Here is a 14,661-nt window from a genome sequence, read left to right as displayed (position 1 = left end):
TAATAGAATTTGACATATATCAACCCATCCAAAACATCGCCCAACAACGAAGGCATTCTAGATCTAGAATTAACCTATATGCTGTTTACTGGATCCCGTGAAGAGCACAACTACTATAAGGCAAGTAACCCAGTACCTGAGCATGTAATCTGATTTACACTGGAGCTAAGTGATGTGCACCCTAATTGTCTGTGAGAAGCGTATTGCATTCCTATTGCATCACTGCAGGCAGAGAAAACGGGTAAAGTCTCCTTTATGCTCTCCAATATTCAGATGATTTAAGTGCAGGATGTTGTGATGATGTAGCTTTCAGAGCTACATTTTTATTTGGAAAATTAACAAGCTCTAAACTGAAAGGCAGATTTTAGGACACATATGGCAGAGCAGGAAAGACAAGTGTGAGGAGAGGGAGGGAAATTTTGCAAGTGAACCTGTTAACCCCTAAAGCATTAACATGGAGGATGTATGTGTAGTCTGGAAGATACAATGTGTCAGAATAGAGATTTTTTTTTGTTGTGTGTGTATATTTTTTTAATTAAGGAGGATAAGGGAAGGAAGACGATCCAAAGAAGACTTCCAAGAGGAGCGAGAGAGACAAGGAGAGAGAGTGAAGATGGTAATCTGTCCTGGGCCCACAGCCATCGAACCAGGTGGCAGAAATTGGTTTCTTGATGACAGGAGGACAAACCAGCCAAGGAAAGTCCTCTCCTTTCCCCAGCAAGAGGTCAGAATAGAAGGCTGACATAGGAAAGCAGATATATTACTGCTGGGAGTTTTATCAAGAGCTCGCTAACCTGCTATACTGGGGAAAATGCTGTTGCCTCTTGTGCTAAACTTGCACTTCACAGCTCCCTTTCCTTCCCTTCCCTCCCGCGTAGCAGAAGCTGCTTTCTGAGAGGGAAGCGATGGGGAGCACCTGCTAGCGGGACCACTGCCAGGACACTTGACGCTCGCCCTTTGCAAAGAAGCAAGAACAAGTCCGTAGAGTGAAAGTGCATGGGACTCGGCTGTTTCGCCGTGCACACAAGAACAGCGTGGATGCAAGAATTTAAGCTTGTTAAGGCCCCGCACAAACCTCATATTCTTCTGCTTCCCTGAGGCCAAGGTCTGCCCTAGACAGAAACCAGCCAGACCCCAAACCTGCTTTAAACCTGTTTCATCAGGGAAGTTGTACTGGAAGGAGAAAATGTTATTGCACAGTGCGACCTGTCAAAAAATTCTTCCCCAAGGAAAACACATTCACTGTGATGCTCAGAGGGGACTCGGAAGCACATTCTTGGTTTGGGAGGGGGAAAACGTCACACCATGTTCCACAATCTGAGGAAGGCTTCTCTTAGGGTGATGAGAAAGAGGGAGGCAATTCAACAGCCTGATCCCAAACCAAGAAACATTTATTACTGCAACAGCTGGATGAAGCACAGGACCCCAGATACCGCCCCACACCTAACAGACTCCCATTATGCCTTAGATGTTATATATTTATATGTACTACATATCTGATCAGAGTCTTGCCTCAAGCTACCTTCCCTTGACACATCAATATCTCCCCCATGTTTTACAAGCCTGCTTCTCTTCCAGCTCATCAGCCCAGTGCTCTTTTTTCATTCATGGGTTGGGAATTTTATTAACTGACCCATTTCTCCTGCTCAGACATCACAACCCTCACCCACAACTCAAGTTCACTGCTGTAACGTTTCAAGCACGGCAGCTACAGAGGCTCAACAGGCAGATATTAGATCATCCTTCACAAGTAAAAATATTCAAGTAGAATATGCACATAGAATTTAAGGTGTTTAAGGTGGCTACAAGACTGTCCTGGTTTCAGCTGGGATAGAGTTAATTTTCTTCTTGGTACCCGGTATGGGGCTGTGTTTTGGGTTTAGGATGAGAACAATGTCGATGATACACTGATGCTTTGGTTCTTGCTAAGTAGTTGCTAAGTGGCGCTCACACTGCTCAAGAACTTTTCAGCTTCCCATGGTGTGCTGGGTGCACAAGAAACTGGGACGGGGCACAGCCGGGACAGCTGACCCAGACTGGCCAAGGGGTTATTCCATACCGTATGCCGTCATGCTCAATATATGAGCGGGGGGAGTTGGCCGGGGGGCGGAGGGGGAACGATCGCTGCTTGGGAGATGTGCTGGGTATCGGTTGGCAGGTGGTGAGCAATTGCACAGTATCGCTTGCTTTGTATTATTATTGTACTATTATTACTTGTTCTTACTATTATTGTTATTATTACTATTACTACTGTTCTATTTTCATTTTACTTTAGTTATTAAACTGTCCTTATCTCAACCTGTGAGTTTTCCCCTTTTGCCCTTCCGATTCTCTTCCCCATCCCACCGGTGGGGGAGTGAGCGAGCGGCTGTGTGGTGCTTAGTTGCTGGCTGGGGTTAAACCACGACAAAGACTTACACAAACAGTTCTCAGATAGATGATTCACTTAGTTACAGGCAACTTTGTCCACATATAACGTACAAAAGTCAGCCACTTACTCCTCATAGTCTATTGTTTACATGAATGAAAATCTAACATCTTTTTTAAGAATATTAAAGGAAAATAAAATCTACACTGAAATATAGGGCTTGATCACTAAATCTGGCCTACCTGTACCCGCAGCTGGGCCTGACAGGAGGCCATTTGAGTTGATTTGCTGAGTTGATTCTTCATTACTTGAAGAATGTAATAATAGGGCTATTTTTTTTCCTGCTTTGTACTGAATCACAAAGAGTTGTCCTAACAGCTTGAGCCTGTTGCATTATGCCACTACTGCAGCCACAACTTTTCCCAGTTACTCCCACCTCTGATATACCCCTCAGCACTTGAATTTAAATTTTAGACACAGCTCAATAGTTTAAATCAAGAAATGCAGCTCTGCAAAGGCACAGAAAGCCAGCTATGCACTTGTTGAACACCTTTCCCAATACACCAGACAGATTATTCTCCTGAACACTTCTCTCCTGTGCGTCCCCATCCCCACTTTGACACCGCAGTTCTCCTTTCAGGGTGGGATGTCTATACCGAAATAAGTCCTTTAGGACAGAGAATGAAAAGCACTATCTCAAAGCAATGCAGTTCTAGGACACTGAGCTGTAGCAGCGAGTGCTAGCAGAGTCACCCCTACAAGGACCCTCAGTACTTTCTCTCGACCGCTTAACCAATTCCTTACATCGGCACATTTCAATCCACCTCCTACGGAGCCCGGCAGAGGACCTGGGGGGAATGCAGGACAAGCAGGGACCTGTTTGGGCACTGCTGCTTTCCTTGGCACCAAAGAACATGGTCTTTTCACCTTCTGCACCTTCCTAGTCACCTGTGCCCCTGCTGAGCAGCCGACTCGGCCAGGCCTTGTGTCACATATCCTGCCTTTGTGAGGGAATTATCTCCCAGATCAAGGCCCTTGACGTCTTCCCTGTTTGTAAACTTCCCTGGGAACCAGGGAACTAGCTAAGATTATAAACATCGTATTAAGTATTCCTTCAGTCTGGGGTACTCCGGATACGATTTGAAGTTCTTGGTTTCATTTTATATATATAAGCCAGGTCTTTTTTCTGCTGGTGTAGATCTACCTACAGTTATGCTGGCAAGGAGCACAGCCCATCAATCTTGTATTGTACACAAGTCAGGCACTTGAAATGAGCACAAAACCTGCCAGGTAAATGGGAAGCTCACTCTTTTTTGCGTATTTTCAAGGTTACTCTCCCACACCATCTTCATAGACTTTGTACAATTCCCTTCTCATTTGTTAGTGTGCAGAGAAAAAGAAAATGGGACCTTATTCTAAACTTAAATATTGAAGCACAGATGCTTTCCTAATTAATCTATATGGTTTGTGCCAAGAAATCATAAAGTTTGAGTTTGGTACATTGCTGCCCCAATTAAAATATCACGGCTCCCTTCCAATACGCTGCTCTTTTAGAGGTACCAAGCACCACATCCTATTTATCTTCCTGTGCCGCACTGCTGCAGGAAGTCCCACAGAAATCAGTTGTAAAAATGCCATTCGTTTCCACACAGTTAACATAAACAAGTCAGCGCAGATTACAGATTCACTAATTGAGTTGGTAAGCTGCTCTGAACACACTTTCAGAGACATACTGATGTATTTTAGCACTCCAGCATCTGGGGTGACTCTAACAAAAATTAAAAAGGCCCTACCTATTCCAAGGTTGTTACTCTATATAAATGCAAACAGCAGTTAATTAAGTCACCTTTGACAATTTCATTACTGTTCTAATCATGCTTGAGTGCTATGCAAAATTTTGAGTGGAGCAGGTTCACTATTGAAAATAGAGACTCACACATATATAAGCAAATTAATTACTTGAAATCAATATGTTGTAATTCTTAGGGCTGTGCCATTCATTTTTTAGAAATACTCAGGTACCGAGTATCCATGACAATATTTATGAACTTCAGAAGTTTAGCGATTTTGTACCAAAAATGTGGTGCGTTTTCTCCATCATTTTTCTGTTAAAATGTTTCAGTTATCCAGTCAGAGAGCAGAAGCAATGGGATCACCACATGCTAGGAATTATGAATAACAAATAGCAGTTGTAGCATACAGTTTGTGAACCATCCTTCCTGTAAAAATTGTTCACTCAAACTATTTGGTGAATATTTATGCATTATAAATACGTTCACAGATCTCAAGGATGATTCACTTCTGACATGTGAATCAAGAAACAAGACTAAATTAGTCTTGTTCCCAATTCACTTAATAAAATTAAACCCCGCCAAAGTTCTTTGATTTATAAAGCTCTTAGGATATAATGTTTTGTGAGACAGTTACCCGAGACACTACCTCTTTTCTTGTGCAGCGCCACAGAAGGAGATACTGAGTGGCTTGCTGGAACAGACCGACACTACAGCTCATCATTTTTAGTGAAAGCACTTTCATGGACAGGTCCAGTAAAGGAGCATGCATTTCCCCAGTTAGTCTGGTAGAGTTTGAGGCCTGTTTATTTAACCTAATTCTCATGTTGGGATAGAGAGCAAGAGTTGATATTCGTTCGTTCTGATATTAGTTTGTTTTCATTTTTCGATTTATGGAAATCTTTAAAAATCATATATGTGAATCCTGTCCTTGAAAATATGACTCAATGCCCTTAATAAATGAAATGAATGCACAAATAATGCGGACTCTTGTAATGACACAAAGTTACATTTGGGCATCTTTATCCTCTGCTCATGACGATGTAATAAGCTCAGGTCTCTATTACAATAAAAGTTAACATCAAATGAAACGACTGTGTAGGCTATTGAATCTGCACAAATAGTTCTCACAGAAGAGACACTAGTTGTCTTTCATGCTGTTCACAAAAAACAAATTTCTTATCTAACCTGGAATCACAGGATTCTTACGGTAGTAAATATTATACTTGGCATGTATTTGTGGGATGATGACTTGACGTATTGTATTTATAGTTGGCAGCATTCCTTATACTTGTATATTGTTCTACGAAGTTTGTGACCTATACCTTTGAGCAGCTTACTGAAGTAAAACAAAATAGAAAGGTTAATGAAAATATTACTTTTCTAATGCTTTCTAAAAGAGAAGACCAAGTATCAAAATGGCTGAGGTGACAGATGATTGAAATCAATTTAGACAGTTTGTGTTTGTTCACCCTGAAATATCACTCCAAGCCTTACAAAGCACACCCAGACGACTGGTGTCTTCCTTCATATATCTATCTTAAGGTCTATACCGTCGGGAACAAATTATAAGAAATCTTGCCCAGAGCTTATCCCACAACAAACCATCTGAAATAGCATATAAATAAAATATATGTGAAGGGACTCATAGATACATAGCAAAGATTGTTATATACCTGAAAAAAACCAGTAATGGAAAAACAGCTATTTCTTAGAGCTAAAATTTAAGATGTGGGTATCAGAAACCGGGAGTTACCACACATTTTTGGTGACCTCTGGCGAAAAATGGCTGACACGACTGCAGGTTGCTTTTAAGGTGAAGAACACCGTGTTCAGGGTGACAGGCCACCTCAGGGCCCTGCGCGCAGCCCCCACCAGCCCCATCCTGCTTGGGCCATGGGGAGAGGTGCCCATGTGCCCTGGCCAGGGCAGTGGATGGGCCCTGGCTGGGAGTCCCTGCCCTGCCGCCCTGGGGGAGCCCCCAGTACTTCAGCGGCTGGAAACAGCTGGGCAGGTGGATCAGGATCAACTGCCGAGCGTGCCTGGCACTATCACTGCCCTGTGCATGGAAGTTGGGCCATCCAAATCCTGGCAAGCACATACATTTTAAGCACCTTGGGAAATTGCAGTAAATGTTTCATTAGTTCTCCATAAGAAAAGAAAGTGTTACATTTGTGCCACTAACCACAAAAGCTATTTATAGCTATTTTAAGGCAGTGGCTGAACTGGTTAGGCCAAGCAACAACATGCAATTAAAAATCTTAGAAATAAGCACTTGTCTCTACTCAGCTGGTTTATGCAGGTGTGAAAGCTGCCCTCTCAACACTTCTCTCATTGTACCTAGTAGCTTTCCGGCCTTTTGAATTTAGGATATTTACAAGTTTTCATACCATTAAACATTAAGTATACTTCATCTGCAGCGATAAACTATAAGGCAAGTTCATTCATACGCTGAAGTACAGCACTTCATTTAGCAAAGTTGTGGCAATACCTTCTAAGTCTTCTTTAAGACTTCATCCACTTAATAACAATTAATTAATACAGAGTTATTAGAGAAATTGTCAAACCATTATAGAAAGAATAAATTCCCTGCTTGCACCAATGAGAAAATCTCTGTTGAAGTCAATGGATCTGGTCCTTATCACACAAAAAATGTGATTTCTAAACTGTATGTTTTCATACATTATTGAAAGATCTCTGAAATAAATTTGAGGATGAGGGTTGCAATACTAATCCAGCTGGAAAAAACACAAATCGCATGCCGTGTGACTAAGCCCAAATAATTCACACTTTTAGAGACTGACGTTCACTTTTAGTTGGTTGGTTGGGTTTTTTTACTTACTGCTTTATACGTTCTCTTTTGTCCAGCATGTTTTCTGATTTGTTCTCCATTAGGCCCAGTTTCAACATGCATGGAATAGATAATGTCAAAGAAATCTTCTACCACGGCTACCCGCCGTAAAGACAGCTTCTCATCTACACCTACTCCATCCTGAAAAGAAAAAAAGATAAAAGAAAAAGTAAGGAAAACAGGATGAATAGATAAATTATGATAATCATGGGACGCGGTCTCCTTTTTAGCAGGGAGTTAAAGACCCTTCCCCTGAGATCTGAAGGTCGCCCACCCTGTGAATGACAGAAACAGTATTGTAGGAAAGCTGTATGATCAGACGGATCATATGGACCCTTGCAAGAGGTCCCTTTTGCCAAGCCAGGGCATTTGGTCTCTTGATAGAAAGTCATCTTTCACTCCCGTATTTAAAAAATGAAACAAAAAGTATCTGTGCTGCTTTCTCCAAATGCACAAACAAGATTCAAAGGCAGAGGCAGTCCCAAACACGTGGCACAGAAATGCATTACGCAGCTGTTAATAAGAACGCAACAGCTCTTTTATCCTCTCATTCCCCTCCCAGTAAATCTGTACCTAGCATTTCATAAAGGTATTTAATAAAAGGTTTTAATTCACAGGTGACAGAGCTGACTGAAATTATGAATACAAAGGAAGTTGTTACAAACAATTTACACCTGAAAAACCTGATTGAAAATATACTACATAAAGACATATCACAATATGAGGAAAAGAAAGGGATATTTTTTAAATTTGTGATTTTTGTACACAGATGTCTGACTGGAACAAGTGACAGAAAAGTGAGGACACCTACCATCTGATTTTCAAAAGTGATAGTGCTATGGTAGCTAAAGACTTCTAAAAGAGAAACAGTCCCCAGTGCCTCTGAAATTAATCAGTGCAGTTCAATTCCTGCCTTTTAAATAGGACCATCCATATGAGGTTTTTTTTGTTCACAGCTGTCTATGGGTTCAGTTCTAATGAAGGGGCAGGAACTGGGACTCTTGTTTTTCGAGAGCAGGCATCTACCAAGCAGGATGTGTTTTGTAATACAACGTAAGTATATGAAGAATAAAATGAAAATGGCCAATTCACTTTTACTCCAACACAGCATTTGAATTTAGACCTCTGGAGGCAACAGTGTCACCTAACCTTCAATGAGTATTTTAAACAATGAATTCATTCAAAATTTAAAACGTTTGTTAATACCACTACTGCTGCTGTAATTCATGCCACAACAAAACTGATTTATACTGACCCCTCTGTGACAAAACATGTGCAATTATTGCGGCAGTGACCAAATAAAGACCAAAGATGAGAAATGAAAAGGCAATAGTTACGTATGACTTCCAGTTGTCACTCCCCTGATAATAACTTCTTGCTAACCCATAAGTTTGCTGGATGTGGACAAACATGATTTATTTTTTGCACTGCCCCATTTTTATTCCAGTCCACTTTTACTTTTATTTTTATAGAGTTCATGGAAAGAGCCCAAATAACCTCAATGGCTCCAAAGAAGCCCCCAGGGTGACACAGAGGAGCTCTGACACATTCCCAGCAGTGACGGAGAAAATGTCAGTGCCTCTACAGCATAACTTCCTAAATGTGCGTGACTCCAAATGTTATTGGGTTAGGAGGTGTTGATATGCCACCAGCCATACAAGTTTTGTACTTTTCTGCTCCACTATGCCCCTGCCTCTCCCCAGCCTTCATCAATGATGTGCGTGATGAGAGGATTGCCATAGTCCTGACGGAAATGACTGTGTTGAGGATTCACAGTGGAGGAAGATGAGGATTTTGCAGTGCAGTCTCCACCACAGGTTAAAGCCCCAGAGAGATGAGCTGGGAACAGTCGCTCTGAGAAGGCAGCGAGGCTCCCATCCCACAAACAGTCCCCAAAATTTCACTAACCAGCTCAAAAATTTTGTGGCATTGTGACAGGTTCTGGTATCAGCATCATTAAGAATTTGCTTGGTATTGCACATCACTCTTGCCCGCTATTTAAAAAAAATGCTTTAGAGAGGGGGCCAACATAAAATCCAGATCTTTGCAAATTTAATCTTTAGGGGAATTCACACGTGAGCTCTGTAGGGGGGCCCATCTTCAATCATTATTTTCTCACCACCCAAACGGCACGGTGGGATCCCTAATGATTTCAAACACTCTTATTATGACGACAGTGTTATCTCACGCCGCTCTCCAAACACTCAGAAGTTTATAGTGTTGATTAACTGATAAAGATTTAATCTGTTTATTACTAATGAGTTTTGGTTTAGGAAATTTCCTATGGGGGAGCTCTCTTTTTTTAATTAAAGAGAAATGCATTGCAACAATATTAATTTAAAACCTGAGATGCCACCTCAGCAGAGCTGACACATGCAAACATTAGGAATACATTCAAAGAAGAAACTCAAAAACAAAACTCATTTTGCTGCTTTTGGTGGCCACAGTGTGCAGTGCTCTTTTTTGATGGTCCTCCTACCCCCCTCCCCAGACACTGATACCCAAAGGTAGGTAGGCATGACGTGGGTGCACTCTTGAAGCTGTGTTTCTCCATCCAGCTAAATAAAAGAGTAAGCATTGCTACTACTTCTAAAAACACAAGGAAGTAAAATCTGCACAAACCCTCTGTCATGCTTCCTAATTGAAGTGCCAGAAAGTGAATATAAACTTTCCAAATCTTGTCAGTCAAAAAGGGCAGGAAAAAAATGGTTTACACTGAGTGGAAACTGCTTCAGGGGAAGACAGTACAATTCCTTACCATCTATACTTGTAACTTCATCATAACTTTGTCTGTGAGCCTGGACATGACTAGGTCAGGCTTCATTCTGCTTGCTGTTGTGTAAGGCAATAAGGTAGATCTTGTTTCAGAAAGCCTGCAGTGCTGCAGAAGTTGCTGAGTTGCTGTGAGTAAGCTGTTCAGTCCATCTGGCAACATGCAAGGCTGTGCAGAGATGTAAGCCTTAGCTGCAGAAGCAATACACCAGATGAGTAACTTGAATAAGGTGGCTACTTACTGAGACTTTTGATATCCCAATACTGACATCCCAGCAAGCAAAAAGCTGGGCAAGTGGTACAACCCCAAATCTCCATTTAAACCATAAAGTCTCTGAAGTGGACACAGTTGTATCAGGCTTTCCTGCCATATGCCATTACACTACACTTATCCTGAAATTGCTATTTGATAAAGGCATTAACAAAGCAGCTCTACTTTGTAAGCTGGCTTTAGGTAGCTGTGCTCCTGCACGTGGGTTGGGGCAATCCCAAGCACAAACACAGGCTGGGTAGAGAATGGATTGAGAGCAACCCTGACGAGAAGGACTTGGGGGTGTTGGCTGATGAGAAACTCAACATGACCCAGCAATGTGAGCTTGCAGCCCAGAAACCCAACCGTATCCTGGGCTGCATCAAAAGAAGCGTGGCCAGCAGGTCAAGGGAGGTGATTCTGCCCTCTATTCTGCTCTGGTGAGACCCCACCTGGAGTACTGCATCCAGCTCTGGGGTCCCCAGCATAGGAAAGACATGGACCTGTTGGAGCGGGTCCAGAGGAGGGCCATGAAGATCATCAGAGGGACGGAGCACCTCTCCTATAAGGACAGGCTGAGAGAGTTGCGGTTGTTCAGCCTGGAGAAGAGAAGGCTCTGGGAAGACCTTATTGCAGCCTTCCAGTACCTGTAGGAAGCCTAGGACAAAGCTGGAGAGGGACTTTTTACAAGGGCATGTAGTGATGGGACAAGGGGGAATGGCTTTAAACTGAAAGAGGGTAGATCTAGATTAGATGTAAGGAAGAAATTCTTTGCCATGAGAGTGGTGAGGCACTGGAACAGGTTGCCCAAAGAAGCTGTGGATGCCCCATCCCTGGAAGTGTTCAAGGCCAGGCTGGATGCGGCTTTGAGCAACCTGGTCTAGTGGAAGGTGTCTCTGGCCATGGCAGGGGGGCTGGAACCAGATGATCTTTAAGGTCCCTTCCAACACAAACCATTCTATGATTCTATGATTCTATGACTGTATGAAAAATTTTCACAGTGCCTAAGGGACATTTTTTTAGCCTCTGCTAAGGCTAAAAAGAGATGAATGAAGGAATGTGTGATAATGCTATTCAGATGTCTGAAAGGCTATGAAATGTCCACAAGGGACAGGACAAGTAATAGGCTTAAACCACAGCACAGGAGATTTACATTAGACATTAGGAAAAACTTACTATTGATGTGGATAGTCAAGTAGAGTAATAGTTTGCCTGGGGAGGCTGTGGCATCTCTGTCACAGGAGGATTTTGAGACCAAGTTAGACAAATATCTGTCAGGGATAGTTTGAGTAAATCCTGTCTTGGATAGACTAGATATTAATTGAGTTCCTTCTTGATAACTCTATGACTGAGAAGCTTAAATGCCACTTTCAAAGTGACTTGGGTACTAACAACTCTGGAATAGCAAGGAGGATATTTATAAACTACCGAGGTATTTTTAGGACTTTCATTCGTCATGGCAAGAATACAAGCCCCACTTTCTAAAATGACTTAGGAATAGAAGCCTCACCGAATATTTCTCTTCAAGAATTGGACTTGACTCTTAAATCTTTTAGGCTGAGTTTCATCCCACTTGTTCCAGCCATCACAGAGGTATGCCCCTACTCTAAACCAGTCGTCTCAGATTCCTCTTCAGCCAACAGCGTGACAGGCACTGCCAAGATACAATTCATCCTTATAGCCGCTGGAATGGTTTCAATCCCTACCAGTGAGAAGCTACTTAATTTTACTCTTTGCATTGCAGGGTTTCCTGTTCATTCTTGTTTTTGTGTTTATTCAGTGATCTTCCTGTGCTCTTAGGATACAAATAAATAGATGTTTCTTTACATTTTCAGCCCTACAAATTCCATTTGCACTCTGAGATTAAAGTTGCTTGTTTGTTTGCTTTTCGATATCTACACGAAGAATAAATTCTGGACAGAAGTGACTTTTACAGAGAGTTGTGCACCTCTTGGAAAGTGCTAAGGATCCCTTTGAACAAGGATGCTTGAGGAGAGAGTCAGTATCTCTTTTATTGAGGTGGAACCTACAGGGCTAGTGGGAGTAAAGAAGGAAAAAAAGTTTGCCAGTGAAGCAAACAGATAGTCAAGACAGCAAAAAGATCAATTAAATGAAAGGCTGTCATTTTTATAGTTACTTTGCAGCCTTTAAAATTAAAGCCACTGAAACAAAAGTGCTTGCAATTCCCTGCTTGAGAATACCTGCACCATCTCATGTTGAAATTTCTTGGGGGAAATAGGTCTTGTAAAACACCCTCTTAATTCGTGAATGAATATAACTATCAGCATCTTTACAGTATTTTGAAAATATTCCTATAAACACATGATAGACTGAAATAGAAAATAAAAGTAAAGGCTGGGTTGGTGGTTTTATAGAATATGTTCAGGTCTATAAAACCCTCTGTTGTAAAAGCATCAAAGCCAGAAGCATCTACAAAACATTAGGAGTAGATGGAAATAACAATCAACCTAAATATTTCATTACATAACATAAATCACATACAAATGTAAGACTGCTTTGAATGCAGAAATACAATATGTATCATTTTTCTGATATACACCAGTTCAGGCGACAGCAGAGGTAAAGCACATTTGTGTCACCGCACCTCTGCTGACTAGTATTGCCTTTTGCAGTCTTGAAGATGCATTTCCACGGGATGGGAAGCAAAGTCTTTTGCTGACTGAAACACTGTGCTCTGAATGAACTATATCCTTACAAATAATTTTGCACAGAAATCCCACCTTGTTAGCTTCTACGTAACGAGCTCCTGACATGATTGTATGTAGGTGTTTTACTCCCTTTGTATTATAACTGTTAGGAGGAACCAGTGGTAGTTTATGTATAACATGAGCCTTACATACCTGTCTGCAGAAATACGATAAAATAAATGCTCAGGTTGAAAATCCCGTTATACATTATTTCCTTTATCTGCTTCCTCAGTAACTGTAAAAATATTAATATTTAAAAAGAAGGATGACCATTTTAGAATGTCTCTTACTCCCATAAAAACGAGCAAATCTAGTTTCATCAGCACACTGATTTGAATTCCCAAGTTATTAGTACATCCATTTGAACACCTAACTCATTTCTGTCAGCACAGTATAAATCCACAACAGATCAAAAGTTATTAGTTTTTAATAGCTATTAAGTGGCCTAAAAATAAATAAATTGAGAATTTCTATTCAGTTCCTAATGGAAAGTGTCTATAACAGTGAAAGGGGTATTTATTCTTCAAAATATATAGTTTCTGTTACTCATTATGTTTGAACAGCAAATCTCATCTTTTACCAGCAGATGGAGACAGGAAAAATCAGAGTTATATTAAGGCAGATACACACCAGAACCATTTCCAGCTGTCAAGTCCTCTCTCTGGAACCTTTAGAGCAATAAACCCTACAAAGATGAAACCACTAAGCTGGGATACGGCAGCAATGAGTCAAACTGATTGTGGAAACAGATCATAAAAATAAAGAGGGTAACATGAAGTAAAATGGCAAATTAATATGCCATTTGAGATGAGACTAAAACTAAACAACAGACACAAAGTTTGGGGATTTTACGAAAGCTGTAGGTGAGAAAAAGTCCTCTGACTGTCTTGATGAGGGAGTTCAAGAGACCCAGTAAAGACAAGAGAGACCAAATCAATACTGCTCAGAAGTCCCCTTCTCCTTTATCTCTTGGACCAGTCGAAATGATGGGAAAGCACCAAAGCAAAACCTCTGTCCACAAACAATAAGGGGTGAATGCTGACTGCCATACAAGTCTAAAAGATCCCACCTAAAAGGACTATCCTACTGAGTCATTTCAAGTGAGGCCATCATCTGGTGTGAATCACTAGCTCTATTAAATTAAGATCTGGCAATTAGAGATAACGGGTTGTGAAACCCAACTTGCCAAACTGCAAAAGGAAGGTCTGCCACCTTTCTTTCCTTGAAGTGTAGTAAAATGGGCCTGGAAATTATTTCACAATAGACAAGGTACCTTCAGAGGCCCCTTTGGTGTGAACATCATAATAACCTGGCCAGTGGTCTCTGAGATAAATATTTAAAGCTCTTTCCACATTGGAGAAGGGCAGGAACTTTTCATCTTTTGTCAGAAGTGTGGATGGATAGGCAGACCTATCGTCATCAGTGTTAGTGCAGGAGAAGAGCTTAGAAATGAAATGTGGAACCTGTCTGCGGACTCTTGTGTCTCCCACTGAAAATAAGCATGGATATGGGAGGCAAGAGGCAATTTCAAAAAACTGCCTCAAGATCAAATGCACTCAGAGCCCTGGAGGAATGGCAAGAGAAGACACCAGTGAGAAATACAGGCAGAGCCCTGGCTGCAGTTTACTCTTCACAGTTAAGAGTTACTTCTTAACTGAGGTCTGAATACTGTTTTCCCTCAGCACACTAACACCTGATTATTTTTTTTTTCTTAGGTGTTTAAACATTTACACAACCCTTCTGAACAAAAACAGGTCACAAGACAGGCCACATTTTACTATTTGTGAAGTCTGTTGCTGCAGGCTAACCAAACACCATGAGCTGTATCTATGTCAGCAAGCAGGGCAGCACAGGAGCAGCAGATCTGTAAAGCAAAGCAGTTGATACCAAGGAGCCGATTCCACACCGTACATATTTCAGGC

General features: G+C 41.4%; 1 protein-coding gene across 3 annotated transcripts in view; it reads right to left on the bottom strand.

Moving 5' to 3' along the window:
- NOL4 (nucleolar protein 4) overlaps nt 1–14,661 on the bottom strand; it is a gene marked incomplete at both ends in the record, with an annotated part of 200,263 nt that overhangs the window by 157,693 nt on the left and 27,909 nt on the right. For all 3 annotated transcript variants that reach the window (XM_082327545.1, XM_082327546.1, XM_082327547.1), the window contains one exon: nt 7,001–7,150. In XM_082327545.1, coding sequence (XP_082183671.1) covers nt 7,001–7,150 — 150 coding nt within the window. The remainder of the gene's footprint in view (nt 1–7,000; nt 7,151–14,661) is intronic.

The sequence above is a fragment of the Platalea leucorodia genome (genome assembly GCF_965183815.1).
Source record: "Platalea leucorodia genome assembly, chromosome: 1".
Lineage (NCBI taxonomy): Eukaryota > Metazoa > Chordata > Aves > Pelecaniformes > Threskiornithidae > Platalea > Platalea leucorodia.
Note: the sequence above shows the minus strand (reverse complement) of the source record. Positions and strands in the feature narration are given on the sequence as shown.